Source organism: Panthera onca, chromosome A1, assembly GCF_046562875.1.
Source record: "Panthera onca isolate mPanOnc1 chromosome A1, mPanOnc1 haplotype 2, whole genome shotgun sequence".
NCBI classification, from domain to species: Eukaryota; Metazoa; Chordata; class Mammalia; order Carnivora; family Felidae; genus Panthera; species Panthera onca.
Window position 1 is genome coordinate 114823859 of NC_138339.1, and position 23296 is coordinate 114847154.

Here is a 23296-nt window from a genome sequence, read left to right on the forward strand (position 1 = left end):
ATTGAAAAGGAAGCTGCTATAAAATGTCTAGTGCTAAATGATGTGTTTCAAACCACAAGTGCTGGAATAATTCAGATAAGGTAGCTAAGGTAGTATTCACAAGGTCTTTAGTCACTAAGTACTTTATTTTTTTTTTATTTTTTTTTTAACATTTATTTTTGAGACAGAGAGAGAGCATTAACAAGGGAGGGTCAGAGAAAGAGGGAGACACAGAATCTGAAACAGGCTCCAGACTCTGAGCTGTCAGCACAGAGCCCGACGCAGGGCTCAAACCCACGGACCACGAGATCATGACCTGAGCCAAAGTCGGCCGCTTAACCGACTGAGCCACCCAGGCGCCCCGTGGCACTAAGTACTTTATAAAAACTGGTATGCTGGTAAAACAGCTCTCAGAAAAACAAGAAAGAGCCCTTACCAGTAGCATTTGCTGTTTTCCATAGGGTAAATATATTCCCACCATTGCTAATTTCAAGCTACCAAACACCTCACAAAATTCCTCAATATTTAACAGCTTCAGAGGGCCAGTAGGTGCTGGCTTCAGCACACCGCTGTTTTGTTATCCTTTTTCATCCTTACAGCTGCCTTTTTTTTTTTAAATTTTTTTAACATTTATTTATTTTTGAGACAGAGAGAGACAGAGCATGAACGGGGGAGGGTTAGAGAGAGGGAGACACAGAATCTGAAACAGGCTCCAGGCTCTGAGCTGTCAGCACAGAGCCCGACGCGGGGCTCGAACTCACGGACCGCGAGATCATGACCTGAGCCGAAGTCGGCCGCTTAACCGACTGAGCCACCCAGGCGCCCCCTTACAGCTGCCTTTTAAGGTGAAGACCACCATTATCTCCAGTGTGCTAATTAGGAGAAAAAGAATTTGCCCAAATGCACAGAAGTAGAATGGGGGCAGAGCTTGAGGGAAGCTCAGGGTATATGACCCTAATAACATCCAACTATAGGCCTGTACTCCTTCTTTAACCAAAAAACAGCCACAGATATTCAAGGTGGTAATGTTGTCAATAACTATTCCCCACCTCTGGCTCACTTCTGTTACAAATACATTTTCTGTGGCCCCTTGGGGACTTAGTTAATATTTCTAGATCTTTACTATTCCATAGACAACCTTGGGTGTAAAAGCCCACTAAGTGTATATTTTACTTAGTATTTGAAAAATATTCTGTCTCCTTGCTACATAAAGAATGGACCAACTATCAGCATCATCTGAGAATGTGGTAGAAATCTAGAATCTTTCTTACCCAGAACTACTAAATCAGAATCTTCCCCATAAGATGATCCCAAGGTGATATGTATGTCCATTAAAATTTAAGAAGCATTGCTTTAGGGGCGCCTGGGTGGCTCAGTCGGTTAAGTGTCCAACTTCGGCTCAGGGCATGATCTCATGGTTTGTGAGTTCGAGCCCCACATCGGGCTCTGTGCTAACAGCTCAGAGCCTGGAGCCTGCTTCAGATTCTGTGTCTCCCTCTCTGTCTCTGCCCCTCCCCTGCTCATGCTCTGTCTCTCTCTGTCTCTCAATATAAATAAACGTTAAAAAAAATTTTTTTTAAAGAAGCATTGCTTTAGCCTACAACAATCATATTGGGGCTTTCATGTGTCACGCTGTATGTTGTTTTTGCAGTTGGCAGTGACTGGCACTGATACAATATAGTCTATCATATCCCATCCTCTTTGTAGCTGATAGTGGTACAGTCTGTGGTCACAAAACACAGCAGCTTTACAGAGTGAGACTTGGCCTCGTTAGCAACTATTCTGAGCAAAGAACCACAGGCTTCTCTTCCATTAACCTGCTTCATAACCTCAAATTTTGTTTTTCTAATTCTACAAGAAACTTTGGAGAGCCAAGTCCAACTAGATTCCTCACAAGGATTTCCTCTCAGAAAAATTAATGCAAAGAAAAGTAAGTTCTAAACATTTGAGAGTCTGTCAGGAAGTGGTGGGGAGGAGTGAGCTTGCCGGAGCCAGACCTCTCTGACATGCTAACTTAATTCAAACCACAGGACTTCATTTGAACTTGGCCAATCATTCCTGAGTTGAAAATAGAAGGAAAGGATCTGTGGCCAAAGTTAGAACTTTTAAAAAGAGTTTTGAGGTGTTCAGTAAATTTACCATCCACACAGACATTTAAAAAGCATCGTGGATTGAGTTTCTATTATGTTTTGTTTTCTGTGTTTTCCCAAACCATCAGATTACTGAGGAAATGGCCACAACCCAGATGCATTTAAAGGTAAATCCCCACAGTTTCCAGTTGATATGGAAGTCTAGAAATGAAACAAATACAATTCGGAGAAAGAACATTTCAAAAAATATCTATTTGGGATTTTAAAATAAAGGCAAAAATTATTCTAATCTGTGGATATCTATTGTAATATTAGTGCTCATGGTGAGAGGCAGGGTGAAAAACCCTTAGCATTTTTCATCTGGCCAAAGTAGGGTAGCAAACCTGCCTATTAGAGAGCCGAAGAGCAGCATTATTCATCAGCATAGGATAGAAGGAAGAACATTCTGTCTGCCCAGATATGGGGAGGGTTACTGTGTTCTTACAGAAGGTGGTCATTCAGAGATATTTCTTCAGGCTTCTAGTGATCCAAGGACTCTGAGGTGCCGGGAGGCCACCAAAGGTAGTCTCCTAAATCATCCCTAAACTGAAAGCTTCTTATGAATGGGGACCACATACCTAGTTTGGTCAGCACCATGCCCCCAGCACCAACACTATTGCCTGGAACATAAATAGTATTCATTAAATACGTATCATGTGATGGATGGATGGATGAATGAATAAAGCCATTGCTCCAGATTAAAGTCAGCATGTTAGAAATGCCTGATAAATACTCACCAAGTTGCTATCATGATATGCATGAAGGTAAAAGTTTACAGTAGCCTGGAAAACTAAGATAAAAGGAAAACATAGGGCAAAGTCAGAAATGGGGATGTCTGCACTAAGTAGGAATGGGACTGTGCAGACTGGGAAGGGGACAGGAGGAGCACCCACTGTTGGAAGTCTCCATTGTCTAATTCACCATTTTACCAAAGGATGGATTTGTCCATTTGGGCGTTTAACATTTAACATTTAACAAAAATCAGTATCTGTTACTGGCAGTTCTGAGTGTAGCACTCTTTTGGCACTGCGGGAGACAAAAGACCTATCCTTCAGCTCAAACCTTCTGGGAACTTAGAATTGAGTTGTGAATGTAAGTCTAACATGATCATATAACAAATTTTTAAAAACACATTGCAAAATATCAGTAATTTATGATTAAGTTCCAGATAAGGTAATGAATGTTAAATGGTCAGACATCTTTGTGAAAGGAGATCTATTTCAAGTTCAAAGAGTCCCTGGTACACACTAATCACTAAATGTTTATGTAAGTGAATGAGTGCTAAAACGTACCAGTTATAAGATCAAAGCAACATGAAAACTGTTTTAAGAATAATGTGTATGGGGGTGTCTGGGTGGCTCAGTCGGTTAGGTGTCCAACTTTGGCTCAGGTCATGATCTTACAGTCTGTGGGTTCGAGCCCCACATTGGGCTCTGTGATGACAGCTCTGAACCTGGAGCCTGCTTTGGGTTCTGTGTCCCCCTCTCTTTCTGCCCCTTCCCCACTCATTCTCTGTCTCAAAAATAAATAAACATTAAAAAAATTGTTTTTAAGAATAATGTGTATATATATACAAAGTATATACCATATTTTATATGGAGAAAGTTCATATTGCTGCTTCATGAAATGAGTGGATACAATATAATGCACCCAAGAGTGTTAAGTTGTTTGAGTGTGGAGACCTTGCTCATGCCTGCATCATCAGAACCTACAGAGATGACCGGAGTGCGCTAATCCTTCCATAAGAATTGATGAATCAACGAGCAAATGAATGAAAAGGAAGTTAATCTAAATTCGAGGTAGGTCATTTAGGCAAGCTTGAGCCAGCTTTCCTTAGCTAGTATGAGTCACTTTCTTCACCAGTCCACTGAGCCTTCTCACTTTGGCTTTCATGGCTAATGCAAAAAAAAAAAAAAAAAAAAAAAAAAAACAACCAACAAAAACAAACAAACAAAAAAAACCCACAGCATTGGGAAATTTGAGAGACTTATCTATAGAGCACATTTTGCATAATGATTTATAAGAAGTAGTTCCTGCCTGTGTTTTAAATAAAAAGAACACAGGGCATCTTGGGGAGAGGGACTGACATAGGAAAGGTAAATGAGTAGCAATATTGTCACAGGGAATTGAGACCAGACAATGTGTTTAATGGAAAATGAATGATGAGGCAGTGAGAAAATATAAGAAGGAAGAGATAAGAAAGAACCTTTTCTATTGGGGCGCTTGGGTGGCTCAGTCAGTTAAGCATCCAACTCTTGATTTTAGCTCAGGTCATGATCTCACAGTTCGTGGGATCGAGCCTTGTGTAACGGCCCCTTGCCTGCTTGGGATTCTCACTCCCTCTCTCTGCCTCTCCCCCATCCCCTTGCTCTCTCTCAAAAACAAACAAACAAACAAACAAAATTTTTAAAAACAAAGTAGTTTTTCTATGAAAGAACACATATCATAAATTATATGTCCTTATCAAAACAAGTTGTGGTCATATATGAAGAAAAATGGCTTCTATTTTCATTTCCACATTCACACAAAGTTAAAAAGAAAACAGTTATTACCATTTTCAACAGCCTTGATGACAGCATTTGCTATATGGCTGATTAACTTGAGTGTAGAGCTTTGTTAGTTTGCTTTGAATTATATCCAATTTATAATGACAAATATAAAATAATAGACATTAATTATAATATGACTAAAAATACAAAGGTAGATGGAGTTAGAAACCTACTACTTTAATTGCAATCCCCTGAGGTAACCAATATTAATGGTTTGTTGTGTATCTTTCTACATCTTCCTTGATGTTTCCTAGAATATATATATATATATATATATATATATATATATATATATATATATATATTTACATACACAATGGGTAGTTATTGTATTTATAAAAATGTAAACAAATGAAATATATAAGCTTTTTCTTCATTTAACAATAGATTAGAGACCTCCTACCAGATGAATATATAGAGAGATTTTCTCACGTTTTTAAATGTAGAGTATGAATTTACTACCATTTGTTCAACTATTCCTCAATGGTGTACATTCTGGTATTTTCAGGGTTTTTTCAACCACATATAATACTGCACTGAACGCCCTTGTGATTGCAGACTGTTTTAATTTCATTGTCATGGGTGTCTGAGCCTTGAAATCTCACCTTTCAAACGCCACTTGCTTCCCCTCATCCTCCCTGTCATTTGGAGCATGAAGCCGAAGAGAGACTGCAGATGAGCTATGAAAGCCGATAACCACTCCATACAGCACATGGCCAGCAGCTTCCTGCTACACTATTTACGTCCTATTCCATTGAGATGGCACTCTCCGCTCACATGACCCAAATGCAGCTCTCACTCCACCAAGAACACAGCTGAATCCAACTGCATTGGCAGCTCTGCACATGCTCCGTCTGGCCCTGTGAATCCTCACTCACCCATTGAGATTTCTTTTGGTTTAAAGCAACATTCCAGCTGCTGAAGCTCCGTTGACCTCCAGTGTTTTCCTGGCTCAGATCCAAGGCAGGTAGCCCCCTGCAAATTGTATTTTTTTTAGAGTTTGAGCTTTTTCGTTTTTTTTGTTGGGGGTTGGAAGGTGTATAATAATTACCCACAAGCATAGCTGATGAATGAAGCCACAAGAAGTAACTCTTTTCCTGGCAGGTATCACAGGAATAACATTTGCCTATTGCCATCATTTGCTTCGACAACAACCTGCAGCTCTAACGCACGTTTAATTCTCAAACAGGAGTTTTGGCAAGTGATGCTGTATCTGACTGATGTGTTGACTGTAACATGTGAGATGGTGGGTTTTTTTTTTTTTTTTCTCTCTCTAGAAACCTGGATGCTTTTTGCCATTCTGATGGTAAATGATGAGACAGGCAACCATGGATTTCAGCACTCCATCTGTGTTTGACCAGCAAAAAGGTAAAAATGCTGCTTTAATACCTCCTTTGGTTCTTCATATCTTTAGTTCAGTGGTAGAGATTCTGCAATTCTGAGGGGGAAAAGAGTAGTGTGTGTGTGTGTGTGTGTGTGTGTGTGTGTGTGTGTGTAATATGAAAGAGGATTTCACATAGAAAACAAATCTGTTTTACATGTTCACTTCTTATTTGATAAGCATTTGGAAAAGAAAAATAAGCTTATGGTCTGTTTGTCTTGTTAAAGTATTCTTATGTACAAATTTTAAAAATTGGGTTTCAAACACAACCAGCCATTTCAGATACGATCATCTTTATTCTCATTAGTTTATTTTCAAATCTTTAAAAACTATACTATAGTAACTAATATAAAAAGGACAAATCACATGTCTCTTTTCATTCTATTAACTCAATATCTCATTGCCACAGTTCCATAGATACTTCTTGATTTCCTTTTAGGAATAGATGTTACCTAGATTTGTACTATAGTTGATAGAATATCTTATCCGTGGTTGTGGTGTGATTTAACACTATGTTATTTGTAATGACAGGATATATCTTTCCTACTCATAATTTGCCGAGTGGAGGTCATTTTCTACATGAAAAGATTGCTATGGAATCAGCCCCATCCTCATAAAAAGCATGTATTCAGCAGTACAGTTTATGTGTATACATTTTGCATATGAACTGTGTACATATACATAATACCTTTGTGTAATTATGCATCTTTTCTATATATGCATAGGAAATTTCCACTCTGTAAATGTAATAAATATTTTTTAGAATATTTTTAAAAAATCTGACATCTAAACCATTTTTTGTAGCCTGTGAATATTCTTCAGGACCCTAAAGTTCTTTGGTCATTTGCTCCTAGTTTTGGCTCCAACATGAAAAAGATGATTTGTAAAAGCTCATTAAGAAAATCCATTGCTTCTTTCTTTTTCCCTTGTCCTGCTCTAGGCCATAGTGTGTTTATTACCCTTCAAGCTGTATCTGTTTCATGGGTGTATTATTTTAGCTCAGTGCTTTCTGAAATATTAGATTTACTTTTAGATCTCTGAGTGACTATATGTACAGATGTATATATAAAGAGAGATAGTTCTCCACTTCTTAACTCATTTTGAATTGCATGTGTGTGTCCCTTCAGAATATGCTGGATCACATGGTGTTTGATGATGAACACCATAGGGAAAATGATTGTTAAAGCTGTGCCTACCACCATCCCCTCCCCTTGGTACATTTTGTATCACTGAAGACAATCAGCAAAAATGAAAGTCTGCCTAAATCCAAAGACCTCATACTAGCTAAATAATGACATTGTTGAGCTATGCAATCCAAAGAGGAACACAACGAGTTTATTTTTTTTGAGACTAATCTGAGGAAGCTGGAATTGACTGTGAAGAGGTGGCCCTTCATAATGAATTCATCTGTTCCAGTGTTGTGTTCCCTTACAGGCTTGAGCCCAAAATGTAGTTAACTAGTTAACATATTAATTTGTCATATTTATTTTCTTACAGCACCTTTCATGTGAGCAATTCACAGCATTTCGTCCACCCCACACCTGACTCCCTCATGAAAGTTCACCTTCTCCCTGCCATCTCTATCTCTATTTCTCAATCCTTTCTAGAGGTGCTGAAGTATGGTTGAAATAGCGTATGTTGGAACAGCAGATCTACTTCTCTGCTGTGTGACCTTAGAAAGTTACCTAACCTCTCTGGGCCTTACTTTCCTCAGCAATAAAATGGAGGAAATAATGTTTGCCTCGCAAGGCTGTTGTGAGAATATAAAATAATACATAAAAAGCACCAATCACATTGCCTAATCTGCCATAACTACTTTAAAATTGTGGCTGCCTTTGTTATTCCTGTTTTAATTGCTACCTTGGACTATGAGTTCCTCAAATGTGAAAGGCTCTTCCCTTCTCTACCTCCAGCTTGAATTTAGCAGTCCTCAGAACAAACAAGAGCTTAGTTAATACTAGTCGACTAGAAAACATTAATTTTTTTTTCAGTATTCCAGGGCACTATTTAGAGCAATCCCCTAAAATAAAAATTAATTAGATGATACCTGAGTAGTTCTATTATCACATTAACCCTTCCATCCTCTTAAAAACATGAAAGGCCATAATGGTTTAGACCATTACATAGCTTTTAAATGCCATTATGGTATATTGTTGGGCAAACCACAGCAGAGTGATTTTCTCCCCAAATGTGGGCTTTATTCAAGGGCTTTCCATGAATTCTGAATATATGGGGAATCAAAATTCTAGTAGCCCTGGATTTCTATGGAAATTTTGAGAAAAGAAATGATCTGGAAGGATCTCAGAAGTCATGTAATCTATTGGTTCTCACACACAACCACACATAAGAATCACATGGACAGGTTTGGAAAATGCTGATGCCTAGTTCTCCAGTATAATTAGTGTTGGGGGGAGGCCTGGAAGCTCCCCAGGAAGATCTCACGTACAACAAGGCTTGAGAATCATTCATCCAACCCATTGGCCTAACATCTCAGATGGGAAGAGGGAAGCACAGAGAGGTGAAAAGGTGGGGCCTGTTTGTACTAATAACACCCAGCTAGTGAGTCATAGAAGGGCCTGAGACCCAGGTATTCTCTATCCAGACATCAGAACATTGAGAAACTTCTTTTCATGGGTGGTCTGTGGCCCCAGTAGCTGCTATGGAATGGTTGCAGGGCTCAGACAGCTCTGGTTTATGGTTTCACAGGGAATGGTTAGCATTATGCACTTGAAAAAAATATGACACAGAATGACCTTCAGGGGTCAAATGATGTGGATGTGTTAAGTCTGAATCCCTTCAGTGGCATTTTTCTAGATTTCTCTTTAGTAGAGGTAACAAGGCATCCTTATGCTAAGGGCTCGGGGACATGTATATGGCCCTTACTCATGTTATGTCTCAGTTTTCTTCCCATTTGCATGAACCTGGGCAAATCAATCTCCTAGTCTGTGAAATGTGCAGGGTTGCTGGGAGGCTTAAACACCCAGTTATCTGGCTACGGGAACGAGAGTCGTTTCTGGCTTGCTTTCTGAAACTGTGACGCAGGAAGCCTGGGTCTTCAGAGCTCTCCACTCCTGCTTTGTGCTTTTTGCTTTCACCATAGCAACACTGTTTCTGGTCCCACGTGTTCCTCCTGGCTGTCTTCCCTGTCAGAGCCCACATGCAGGAAAGGACCTGTAGTAAAATCATTTACTACGGAACACAAAGCTTCCTATTGCAGTGGAGATGTTATATAACAGAAGATATTTGCATTTTAAGCTTTGTCTCTAATTGTGGAAAGAAAAGGTTTGCTATGCCCAAAGGAGGAACCTAAGGCCTCAGAGAGGATGGGAGCTGGGTGAGTGGTCCCAAGGGTCTCTCCACACCCTGCCCTGCCCAGGGTCCAGACGAAATTGTGTTTCATGAGCATTGTGTTTGTGGGCACCTGAGGGGGCATGGCCCACCCTGCAGGCTCTTTACTGATAGAGTTGCTGAGAGAACAAGAGGAGGGCCAAACTCTCCAGTGCAGATTGAATCACTGCAGTAGTGTCCTAGGGCTGCATGACAAAGCACCACAAGCTGGGTGGCTTAAAACAACACAAGTGTATTGTCTCACAGTTCTGGAGGCCAGTGTATGAGATCAAAATGTCAGCACCTGCTCCTTCTGGACTCTCCAGGGAAGAATCCTTCCTCGCCTCTTCCAGCTTCTGGCTGCTTGTGGCCTCCACTCCAGTCTACACCCCTGTCTTCACATCACCTTGTCCTCTGTGTGTGTCTGTCTCAGAAATGCCTCTGCCTCTCTCTCATAGTTACAATGCATGGATTACCCACATAATCTAGGATAAATCTCTACTCTCAACGTCTTTTAACTTGATCACATCTTTTGACATACGAGGTGATATCCACCCTTTTGTCATACACGGTAAAATTCACAGGTTTCAGGGATTTACGATATGGATGTATCTTCAGGGCCACCATTCAGCCTGTTACATGGCATGAACAGATATCAAATCTCAAGTCCCTTGTCAGAAAGTATTATGACTAGGGTTTTGGGAAAACCCATTCTTATTGAAACTAGAGAGAAATTTGACATTTGGAAGGGAAGATAGAAAGGGCATCTATTTGGAGCAGACTCTGTGCAGGCATTTTACATGGATTACATTTGATGAGAACAAATGTCAATTGAGCACTTAGCAAAGCCAGGCTCTGTGCCATGGATTGTACATAGACTAGCTTGTTTAATCCTCACATCTATCCCACTCTCATGTTCCCGCCTTTTACCAATGAGGGAATTTTAAAAGGTTATGACTGACCCAAGGTTACCACATATAAAATGGCAATGCTGAGATTCAAGCTGCTTGACTTCAAAACCCATGTTCTATCTACAACTGTAATCTTCCTTCATCAACCACAAATTTTAATGAAGAAGTAAGAGATTAATGAAAATTCAAATTAATGAGGCACCTAGGTGGCTCAGTCAGTTAAGCATCTGGCTCTTAACTTCGGCTCAAGCCATGATCTTGCAGTTTGTGGGTTCCAGCCCCACATCGGGGTCTGCGCTGACAGTGTAGATCCTACTTAGGATTCTTTCTCTCTCCCACTCTCTCTGCCCCTCCCTGGCTCACATGCTCTATCTCCCTCTCTCAAAATAAATAAATAAACTTTAAAAAATTAAAATTAATGAAGCGTGTATTTTCACAATCAAGCTGTTCTTCCATTGTGTTGTGGATTTTTAAAGCTCCCACACACAGATGTGAGGGTTTTAATTTCCAACATTTCATCCAAAATGGAAGCAGTAAACAAAAAGAATTTAGAGTGTAACAAATTTGCACTTTGCTGAAAAAGCAAAAGTGAAAATTCTGCATGACAACCAGATGCCTCCAAAGGAAGAATAAGCACATTTTTAAAGAGGTTTGGGAAGAGAGCAGAGAGAGGCAGGCAAAGGAGACAAGACAGAGAGGGAATGATTTCGGCCCAATTGATGATTTTAGGGTAAAAAACCTAAATGCGTACCTAGAATGAAACCCAGGAACACTGAGGGGGAATTCTGTGATTAATTTTCAGATTAATTGTCCAGATAAAGTAAGATCAGCTGGCAACTCACCAATCCACAGGCTTAGAAGCAGACTGCTGTTGCCTCTGGGAAATGTTTAGCCTTCTCCCTCATTTGGTGAAGAAAGAGGAGCAGAGGGAAACAGAGATGAAAGACTTTTTTCTGCTCTTGTGGCCCACTCAAGACCAAGGTTTCTGGAAGCCTGTCCCTCACCCTTCTCTGCTTCACTGCTGTCAATTTGGCACAGGAACCTCCCTCCCATCAACCAACTCCTGGGAAAGATTGAGACAAACCCATCCACTCCTGGCTCCTCTTGTGAACCTAGCTAGAGGAAAGCCCTTGACTAATCTTACCCAAACAATTACCATTCATAGCCTTTGACAGCCATGAAAATGCAAGTGATTCAGTGGGTTGGGGATTAGGAGAGTGGTGTCCTCAGTATTCTCCACCACAGGACAGCCCTACTGTCCTAGGGAATGGGGCCTTTTTCCCTAGTATGCATCCCAAGAGGGAGCATCCAGGAGTGGTAGCCACAGGGAATGAAGGTACACTGGTCCCTTAGGTCTCCTGCATCAACCCTAATGTTATGTCCACAGCTTAGCCAGATCAACTTCAGGAGGCAAACCCTCTTTTCAGCCCCTTGTCCAAAAGTCAGCTGGGTCACTACAGTGAGCTTTTCCTACCATCTCTATCCATTAACTCCACATTTCCTTAGCAACTATTAAGCAATTGTGTTGGGTAATGATATTCATGTATTTTCTCTTTGATGCAATTATTTGGATGCAAAGATATTTTAATGGAATCTGAAAGAAAATTTACTAAGCATGTAGCTATTTTTATTACCAAACAAGTATGAAACAAACATCTTACCCATCCCCAAATATGAGACAAGGTGAGAAGAAGAGGGTCTAGAGGCACTTACATACAAGATTGGTGTAAAAGATGTGTAGAGATATATACCATCTTGCAGAAAGACCCCATCCTACCAGAAGTCATGTTTAGCACTTGTAACTATCAGGAAGGAAGCCTGTCAGTCAGTGCAAAATGCTTGCTGATTCTGAGAATCCACTTATATCAAGAATGATCTACATCTCAGCTTTTCTGATTTATCTCTGAAAATCATGGTGGTTTTAACTAACACTAACTTTGAACTAATATATAGATTTGTGTGCTTAATAAGGGTCTTTAGTTTGTTTTCTCTTTGTAAAATTTTAAAAATGTAATTTGTGCATTGATAATCTAGTTTTATTGCCTCTATTGGGGAGGAAGAAAAGGGAAGATTCCTTTCACACAGGAAGTATTTCTATCTCTAAATGTTCCTCAGAATTTTAAAATACACATGTAAAATATTTAATAGCATGCTAATCCTTTTTAAACTTTTTGTTTGAAAATAATTTCAAACTTAAATCTTGTAAAAATGGCATAAAAGAACACTTGACTATCTTTTACTCAGATTCATCTGACATTAATATTTTGCCCCTTTTGCCTTTTTGTTGGCTTTCTTCTGTCTGTGTCTCTATGTCCCACATCGCTCTCTCTGCCTCTTTCTATGTATATGTTTATATATGCATGTGTGTGTGTGTATGTACTTTTATCTAATCTGTCTGCATTCCAATTTTGTCTAGTGAACTAGTAACATCTTTCATAGCATTTCTTCCAGTACTTGATCCAGTCTAGGATGACATATTATATTTAGTTGTCATGTGTCTTTATTCACTTTTCTTCTGGAACATTTCTGCACAGTTTTTTTGTCTTTTATGGCATCAACACTTTGAAATTATAGCCTCTCTCTGTCTCTTTTAATACTGAGTTCCTCCTTTTGGGTTTGTCTGTTGCTCCCTCATGACTAGATTTAGATATATACATTCCCAGACAGAGTACCACATGGGTGATGTCTTCATCTCAGGTTATCACAATATCATTTAAATCTTTTCAAATTCATTTCAAATCTTTCAAATCATTTCAAATCTTTTCAAATTTGAGATGAATGGTGTTGACTTATTAGTTACCAACCTGTCCTTACAATGTTTTTTTAACATACTGTTTTCTTTCTTATTGTGAAATCAATACCACCTTTTTCAAAATAGTCAAACAATACAAAAAGGATTTGAGCATAAAAAATGTATTCTAGCAATACGCATGTTGTATAACTAGCAAATGGCTCTGTTCTTCAGTCTATGAGCCCAGCCTGTCTCCAGCTTCTCAGCCACCAAGATGGACTCATTGTAACTCACCCCCCATGCCAGGGCTGGGAAGTAGATTTCAAAGGGAAATAGAGGAGATCAGGCCAAGAATATTAACCAGTATCATTAACTGGTCACAAGAAGAGCAGTAACTGGTTTATTAAGCAGCTCCCACATGCCAGGCACTGTGCTAAACTCTTCACTCCTATTATGTCACTTGATCCTCAACACAGCCTATGAGATATGTTCCATCTCTAGACTGTCTGAGGTTACATGACTTGCCCAAGGCCACATAGAGCAAGGGCAAAACTGTCATTTTAACTCCAGCTTCTGACACCCAAGCCCCCTCACACTCCTTTTTACCAAAAGTTATACTTTGCAGGTTCTGATAGCCCACCCACCTACCCCTTCATGACTCCTAGCACGAGAAGGAAAAGAAAGGCAATGGCACCTCAAGCAGGACTGGTGGGAGCTGACAGCCACTGAGGTGGTTCCCCAGGCTGAACTTCCAGTTGCAGTGAACTGTGCCCAGTGGGCTCTACTCACTGTGACAGCCTGACCTCTTCCAAGGTAGTGATGGATTCAGTCTCCATGGCAGACTTCCTTTGTAGGAGAGAAGAGCACCAGCATCCTAGAAGGAGGGGTCAGTGGCTAAAAGGTTTGGGTTACACTGGAATGTGACCTGTGAAGCTGATGTGATAGAAGCTGAGCATTTGCAAAGTCAGGGCTTGGGTTCCATCACAGAAGCTTCAGAAGCCAGATTCTTTATCATATTCCTATTCAGCACGTTTGTTCTGGGCAGCAACCTGAAGTTTCTCCAAAAGACAGTTCAGGGAGGCCAGCCCTATAAACAAGGTCACACATAAACAGCATTTGATAAAAAGAAAAAAAAATTATTTTAACATTGATATCCTATGCTGTGATAATAACCTTGACACCATTTCTTTGTTCTCTAACTCACCACAGTAAATCAAAACACAGTCTGCGGTTTTATTTTTTTAAGTTTATTATTTATTTTGAGAGAGAGTGCAAGCAGGGGAGGGGGAGCAAGAGAGGTAGAGATAGAGAGACTCCCAAGCAGGCTCAATACCATCAGCGCAGAGCTCAGATCTCAGGAACCATGAGATCATGACCTGAGCCAAAATCAATAATCGGATGCTTAACTGACTGAGCTACCTAGGTACCCCAAGTCTGCTGTTAAAAAAAAAAAAAATCTTATTTTTAAGAACTGTGAGAGGGACACCTGAAATTCATCTGAATTGACACTTTTATCCTTCTGATTACTTAGTGCCATCCAAAAATGGTGTTCTAGAGTTTTGGCCATAACTTGGCTGACTCAGCATGACCACTGAATATAGAGAGGAGCAGAGATAGGCTCACAGGCATCTGGTTTCAGGCAGTCAGAGCAGAAACCAATTTCAGGATGGATCCTGGAGTGTTATGACTGAGAACAGTAGTACTTTTTGGAATTGGAAGGAACGTCAGTGAGTGTTTAATCCAACTCCCTTACTTTTTATATGTGAAAACTGAGACATCGAGGTATTGATGGGGATACAGTATAATGTTGTAATGGCCACTGGAGCCAAACTGAATGGTTCAAGGCCAGTGCCACCACTTAGTGTGTGACCCAGCTAACATCTCTACAGCTCGCTTTCCTTGTAAAGCCTTGTAAACTAAGATGAGGCTACTACAAAGGATTGCTTATATAGATTGACTTAATACATACAAAGCACCTGCAACCATGCCTGGCTCATAGTAATCATTCAGTGAGCGCTAGTGTTGGTTATAGGACTGTTTTAAAGATGATTGCAACAAGGATTGTTATAAATATTTAATGAAGTAATACATACAAAGCAGTTGGAACTACTAATGGCCCAGAGTAATCACTCAGTGAGTGCTAATGGTTCTTACAAATGACTCACCTAAGGTTACACGGACAACTGGTCTTCCCAGGTCAAGAGAACCTCTTACCCTTCAAGTTGACTCCTCCTTGGTAATGAATATGTGGCAGAGCACCACTGTTTTTTGTGGAAATTGAAATGGACAAGATTTTCTTGGGCAGGAAAACCAAGAAGGAAATGAATTCTCCAGGAAAGCTCACATAGCTTGGAATACTTCTACTTTACCTGTCCTCTGTTTCTGGTGTTCTATCCTCTAAGACTTGCCTTCCAGATAAAACTCTTCTCTTTGCTCAAAAGCCACTCTGTCAGATTCACTCTCTATGCTGGTGCCAGGCAGGTTTCTGGGCTCTCTACCCGGTTCTAGAAAATCTATCTGGGTTTGAGGCAGAGCCTCATTTGTTTAATAGTTTCATAATGTTTTACTCTTTGATAGAGCAAAACTCCCTCAGTACTCTTCTTTTTTTTCAGTTTTATTGGATAATCTTACTCATTTTTGTTGACTTTTTAAAAAAAAATGTTTATTTGTTGAGAGAGTGAGAGAGAGTGGGGGAGCAGAGACAGAGAAAGAGGGATAGAGAGAATCCCAAGCAGGCTCCATGTTGTCAGCACACAGCCAGATGCAGGGCTGGATTCATGAACTGTGCAATCATGACATGAGCCAAAATCAAGAGTCAGACACTTAACTGACTGAGCCACCTTTTTTTTGTTTGTTTTTGCTTTTGGAAGATATTACATTCATACATGTTCAAGGTATAAAACAATATCCAATGAAAAATCTCCCACCCCTGCCAAACTCTCTAGCCATCCAATTCCCCTTGCTGGAAGCAAATCAATTTAAGCAGTTTCTTAAGTATTTTTCCAGAGAGATTCTATGTATAGGTAAGCAAATAGTTAAATATATTCTCTTTTTCTTCTTTAAAGCATAAACTTATCCATTTGTTTTCACAAATGAAAAGTAGTAGTATTTCCCTGAACCCCATCCCCTAAAAACCTATTGAAACTTAAAAAAAAATTTTTTTAAGGGGTGCCTGGGCAACTCAGTTGGTTGAGTGTCCGACTTGGGCTCAGGTCATGTTCTCATGGTTCATGGGTTCAAGCCCTGCGATGGGCTCTGTGCTGACAGCTCAGAGCCTGGAGCCTGCTTCAGATTCTGTGTCTCCCTCTCTCTCTGCCCCTCCCCTGCTTGTGTGCTCTCTCTCTCTGTCTCTCAAAAACAAATAAATGTAAAAAAAATATTTTTTTAATTTTTTTAAGTTTATTTATTTATTTTGAGAGAGATAAAGACAGTACAAATGGAGGAGGGGCTGATAGAGAGAGGGAGAGAGACAGAATCCCGAGCAGGTTGCCATACTGCCAGCACAGAGCCTGATGCGGTGCTCGAACCCACAAAGCCCTAATATCATGACCTGAACCAAAACTAAGAGTCAGATGCTTAACTGACTGAGACACCCAGTGCCCCAAAAAACTATTGAAACTTTTACTGAAATGACTTTAAATTTACAAATGAATCTGTGTAATAATTAAAATTTATTATACTATTTAGTTGTCCTATCTGGGAATATGGCATGTATCTCTATCAATTCAATTCTTCTGTTACATCATTCAGAAAAATTCTGTAAGTTCTCCTCAACTGGATTCTGAATATTTACTCCTGGGAATTTTTTTGTTTTCAGTGTAAGGAGGAGTCATTTCCTGCTTATATTATTTTATTATAAATTTTTATTTGTAAATTATTTGTAAATTATTATAAATTATTTTATTATAAATTTATTACAAATTTATATTTATTTTTAAACCTCACTAACTTAATCAAATCTTATTACTTCTGTTGTTTTGTCACTAATTTTCTTGTGCCATCCTTGTGCAGAGGTTGAAACTAGATGGACTGTTTTCAAATCCTGCTCTGCCACTTAACAGCTTTGCAACTGTGGGGAAATTATTAACCTCTTCTCTATGCTTCAATTTCTTCATCTGTAAATTGGGATAAATATACTGTGTACTTCATGGAATTGTTGAAGCAAATAAATAGCTGAATTCAAATGAAACTCTTAGGACAGTAAGGGTGGCTGTGTGGTTCAGTCGGTTAAGCTCTGACTTCAGCTCAGGTCATGATGTCACAGTTCATGGGTTCAAGCACCGCGTGGCACTCTGTGCTGACAGCTCAGAGCCTGGAGCCTGCTTCGGATTCCGTGTCTCTCTCTCTCTCCCTGGCCTTTCTCCACTCGTGCTATCTCTCTCTCTCTCTCTCTCAAAATTAAATAAACATTAAAAAATTAAAAAAAAAAAAGAAAGTCTTAGAACAGTATATGGAACATTAGTCATCTGTAAAAGTTAGCTGTTATTAAAATTATGATAATTTTGCTCTCCCTTTGTGATTATTGTATCTTTTTTTTTTTGTTTCATACTTACTGCATTAGGTAAAATTTGTCTTCTTTCTTTCTCTATTGTTTTGCTATTATATATGATGTTTGGAGTTGATTAGAAATAAATGTACTTAATTTAGAATGTAAACTTTTACTCTTAGATATTAAGCATTTTTTAAGTAACAGATATATCAAATTTTATTAAATGCCTGTCTATTCTTTACTTGCATTATCATGTATTTCCCCTTTGTTCTAGTGGTGTGATATATTTTACTAATTGAAAACAAAAATCAAAACATCTTTATAAATGATAAACTGCTTGATTATGGTGTATTATTCTTTAAATATCCAATTGAATTTGATTTGGTAGAATTTAAAACCTAGAATTTTATACTCACAAATTATTCTGTAGGTGCTTCTCTGTGTGTGTGTGTGTGTGTGTGTGTGTGTGTGTGTGTGTCTGTGTGTCTGTGTGTCTGTGTGTTTTACCAGTTTATGCTGGCCTTAAAAAATAAATTAGGGGGTGCCTGACAGGTCCAGTCGATAGAGCATCCAACTCTTGATCTTGGGTTTGTAAGTTCGAGCCCCACTTTGAGTGTAGAGACTACCTAAAAAATAAATGCTGCTAAAAAAGAAAAGCGATTAGAAAACTTTCAATTACTTTTCTGTACATCAGTATGAGAATTACTTGTTCCTTTGTCATATTTATCTTAATATATTAAAAGAATTCAGTCAACCTCACTTTAGAATCTTTATACTATTACCGCTAACTTTAATTGTCTCCCTGGTGTACAAACAGCTCTTCATAGATAACATTTCCAATTTTCAGCAAATGTGTAAATTGTACTTTTGCTACAAATGAGTATAAACTGCAGAATGGTGGCATCTGTCAGGCACAATGCTGAGGCACACAGCTTGTGCAGCAGAGTGGAGAGCCAAGCACAGGCTCTGTTAGAAAGAATGGAATGTGGAATGACCATCCAGCACCAGAGAAAGGTCACAAGTTCACTGGAATATGTGAGAGCTCTGCCTCCTGAGTGAAAAGGCAGTTATATATAATAGTCATAATAGTCCACATGGGTCACAGGGTGGAATCTGAGGCCTGATAGCCTGCAGCCTTTTCTGAGTTTCATCAGCTACCTAGGTGCCTTTGGGTAAGTCACTTTCCTGCCCTAAGCCTCGGTTTCCCCATCTGTAAATGGGAATAATTTGTAGTATCTAGTTCATAAGGTGAAAATTAAATGAGTTGATTTACAGAAAGGGTTTAGTGCAGTGCCTCGTGCATAATAAGCATAATGTTACTGTTAACCATCATTATGATTGTTCTTCAGAGGGTGACAGAGATATGAAGAGCACAATAACAGTGGATAGTATCATAGTGACTGGAGACATTGTTATGCTGTAGAAGTGGTCGTATAATAGTTTTCACTAACTCTAGGGGTGTTCTGAGTTTTTCAGTTCCTCCGAATAAGCTACCAAAATTTCTAGAATTCAAAACTCTGCTAGAAACATAAAAAAGCTAAGAACTTTGACTGCAGACTGACCACAGGACTCTTTGGAATGTGCCTGAGGTGCACCTTGGCTATCTCCCCAAGTTCATGTGTGCACCACTGCAGAGAGGGCAGTTCTAGGGTTCTGCTTTCCAAGCCACAGTTGCAGTGAACGGAAGGTAGGAAGAGCCTCCTGTAAGGAGTTAATAATGATTTAGTATATGATAAGGTTGCCATTACAAATTAGGAAGGAAACGGAAAATTATCCAATAATTGACTCTTTGGGAAAACATTGTAGTATACAAAAATAAAGTTTAGAAATTCCATATTAATTATAGTTAAGTGTTAACTGTTAACATACATATAAGTCTAAGGTCCCACAACTTCTGACCTCTCTAATCATAAAAGCAATGAAATAAATTTTTAAAATGCAATACCCATGAATTTTGAAGATGTATTTTTCAAGAACCAACAAAGCACCTGAGAACTTAAGTGGCAAACAGGGAAAATAACTGAAGCATAGGTAACAGGTGAAAAGCTAGTGTACTTACTGTATATAAAAGTATTGCAAATTAATTAGATAAAGATAAATGCCTTGAAATAATAAGATATAAGGACACCATTAAATGATAAAATGGCCATAAACATATGAAAAAACTTCCTCTCAGGAAGAGTAAATAAATGGCCATTGAAAATTATATATTATTTTCCATCTTTCACATCAACATTCATTTTTTTTTAAATAATAATGTACACTATCATTAAGAAAGATGAAGTGGGGCGCCTGTCTGGCTCAGTTGGTTAAGCATCTGACTTCAACTCAGGTCACCATCTCGCAGTCCGTGAGTTCGAGCCCCGCGTCGGGCTCTGGGCTGATGGCTCAGAGCCTGGAGCCTGCTTCCGATTCTGTGTCTCCCTCTCTCTCTGCCCCTCCCTCGTTCATGCTCTGTCTCTCTCTGTCTCAAAAAATAAATAAACGTTAAAAGAAAATTTTTTAAAAAGAAAGATGAAGTGGTGTGCTGTCAAAGCCTGCTTGGGGAGGCCAATTTAACAAAGAGTCAATGAATTGACTCCCACGTTCACTTCTAGGAATATGTCCACAGCAAATAATCAAAGACGTGGAAAAAGATATATAAGCAAGAATATCATGGCATTATTTGGAATAGCTACAGAACCTTTGATTCTCCAAAAAGAAAAAATTTAAATGTCCTATGATAATAAAAGGATCAAATCAATTATGGCTAAGTTGAGTCAATGGGATTTATGCCACATTTTATAAATAACATTTTAAAATCTTGCCTTAGGACATGGGAAAACATTTATGATCAAATATTAAATGAAAAGGGGCAAAAATAAAAATTACATGTATAGCATAATCTCATTTAATAATGAATAAATAGATATGTGTAAGTGCAGGACTATGCTCAGGACTGTTAGTCATTGATTTTGTTACAATATTAAAATACCTCTGTGCCCTCTGATCAATAGGGACCATCCATCCTTCTGTACCAATCATTCCCTAGGAACACAAACACATTACCCACAATTTAGCAGCTAAAAAGTTATAGATCCCACTCCAGCTGTTAGGCTTGCTTCCATTCTGATGGAGGCTCTGATAAACCAGTTGTTAGATATTCTTAATACAGACCTCTTAAAATAGACCCTTGACCTGGTGTCTTATTGCGGAAGGGGAATTGGGGTGGGGAAGGGGAGACAGAGATTCACTTAGTAAATAAGTAACAAAATGCCCTTATTGTTAGCCAAACTCACACTGTCTTAGAAAATCTTTTAGTCATTTTTTTTCAGGTTCTATCATTGTATTCCAACCATGGAAAGATCACAGTGTGAGAGATTAAAGAGTTGTATGGCTAGCTTGGCCAGCTAGTCCTGTCCCACCAGCAGCCACAGGCATGAAAGTCACTGTCCTTATCCCTGAGGCTTAGTACCTCAGGGTGCTATAGCACCTTCTAGGACTTTGTCCCTCCTGGTTTTTTTGCCTCCTGGCCTCACAATTTTTGGATCTTTTATCCCCTTTGCTTGCTCCTCAGGAGTCTGCCCTCTCATTTATATAGCCTGTGAGTTGGGTTACCACTCATTTTCAGTCATACCCATTTTGAGTGCAGAATGGGGAGCAAGAGACGGTTGAGATTTTGAAGGAGAAGATGGAAAGGGCAGAGGCTCTCACAATTTCTCATTCTGAAGCAACCAGATCCTTCAGGCTCACAGGCTTCTGCTCTTGCTAGCATTTCTCCATACCCCCTCATTACATTATACAGGCAGGTAGAGGAACAGAGGTTCCAGGAAGGAAGAGGTGGGAAGGAAGCCCATTGTGTCTCATAAGTTAACTACATACAACACATCAACATCTTAATGGTGATTATCTTTGAGGATGTATTTTCTTCTTTTCATCTGTATTTTGTAGTTTTTACAAAGCAAGAGAATATTATAAATAAAATAACATAAAATGATAGATCAATTGAATCAAAATATCTGGGGATAGCATTTGAACATCAGTTTTTTTTTTAAGCTCCCGAGGTGACTCTAATGTTTAGCCAGTGTTGAGATCCAAGGATATAGTCAACCTCTAATTTCACAAAATAGGCAGCTGAACCCAAATAGGTTCACAGTAACACACTTGGATAATATGCTCATTGTTCAAAAAGAGGATTCTTTATGAGATTCAGATTTAAGTGAGAATTCACATCTCTTAGTTACTGAGAGGTCATTTCTGTTGCCACTGTTTTAGATCTCATAATATTAAATGTATAAAGTTCTGATAATACAGTATAAACCAGCCTTACTTTAACCATACATCTATAATATTTGATAGTTGACAGAAGCTGTTCATTTAACTCCACTTAAAATCCTAGTGATAAGCCTTACAAAATTATTTAAAGGAGAAGACTCCTTCTTTCACTACTTTTCATAACTCTCTTCCCAAGGATTATGAAAAATGAGACTTCAGTTCTTATATGCACTCTGTTCAACTTGCCAAATGGAAAAGAATATGCTGATGTAATCATATAAACACATAATTATCAAGTATCTACAATACATCCAACACTACTCTAGCTTCTACTATCTAATGTTAGAGATTTTTTTCTCCTGTAATAAAGGTAAAACTATACTACCAAAATTCTAGTACAGACATATAAAGAGTGATTATTCACTAGGTTTGGTTTTATGCTCTGCCTTTTATTACACAACAACGAAACCATGGCAGGAACAGACATCTTTAAAAACACATGAGACAGCCATTCAGGAACTTATTGTCAATTTGTGACTGTGGACAGAAAGCAAGTGTAGAAATTTTCAGGGTCAGTTCAAATTTAAAGAAAATTTAAATAAGTAAGAGATCATGTCCAATCTGAATTAACTATTGATAAAGAGGGAGAAAGAGAAGTCAAGACAACAAGGACATCCATGGAAGACCAGCTGACAGAATGTGTCTGCAACAAGGCTTCAGGAACAATGCAAAGCAAAGGGACTACAGAGTGACAGACTTGTTCAATCTCTGACGCTGGAACAGACAAACTAAATTTGTTTTCTTAAACTGTTTTCAGGAAATCAAGGCACTAGGAGCATTTTTTAAGTGGCTACAGTAGAGGGCCACTTGAAAAATGTCTTTTAGAGGACCCAAGGAAGACCTCCTTCTCCAAACCCCTTCCAGCCCAATAGTCATTATTCATCAACAGTAGGTGATTTGTTATTTGGTTCTCCACAGAAGTGAGAAAGACATGTAGAACCTCAATCATGAAAGGAACCTTAGCGGCCAACATTCTATTCAGCACAGGCATCTAATTAACAGCATCCCAAGCTTTGTTGGTCAGAACCCACTTAAACTTGGGTAGTGATGAGAAGCACACTAGCTCGCAAGATAAGCTCTTCTAGTTTTGAATAGCTCTAGTTATTTGAAGTCTCAATTAGGTCAATTTCTACTCACCAGAAACTACCTACCACTAGTTCTCCCTGTGCATCTACAGAAAACAAATCTAAATCCTCTTCCAGTTTTCCAGTATTTGAAAATGGTGCTCATGTCTCCCCTCAGCTAACAAACTCTGACTTTTCACCAATTCCTCACCTCCCAGAGTCCCCAGGTAAAATGACAAATACTTGATGTATACACCTCCCATTTTTGGAAAGTGAAAAAGATAGGTTGAGGGATGTATTTGATCTACAAAAGAGTTAGGGGTATTGAAGGAAGGGTGGTTGAATAACAACACTTGGCTTCCTTTGCAATTTCCAAAGGCCAACTAAGCTAGCACAGTCCTTCATAAAATTCATTTAAAATT

The 23296-nt window shown here is 39.0% G+C and overlaps 1 protein-coding gene across 2 annotated transcripts in view; it reads left to right on the forward strand.

Moving 5' to 3' along the window:
- ANKRD55 (ankyrin repeat domain 55) overlaps nt 1-23296 on the forward strand; it is a 196493-nt gene that overhangs the window by 94507 nt on the left and 78690 nt on the right. For both annotated transcript variants that reach the window (XM_060635755.3, XM_078449750.2), the window contains exon 3: nt 5935-6025. In XM_060635755.3, the coding sequence (XP_060491738.3) occupies nt 5968-6025 (58 nt within the window). In that variant the 5' untranslated portion in view covers nt 5935-5967. The remainder of the gene's footprint in view (nt 1-5934; nt 6026-23296) is intronic.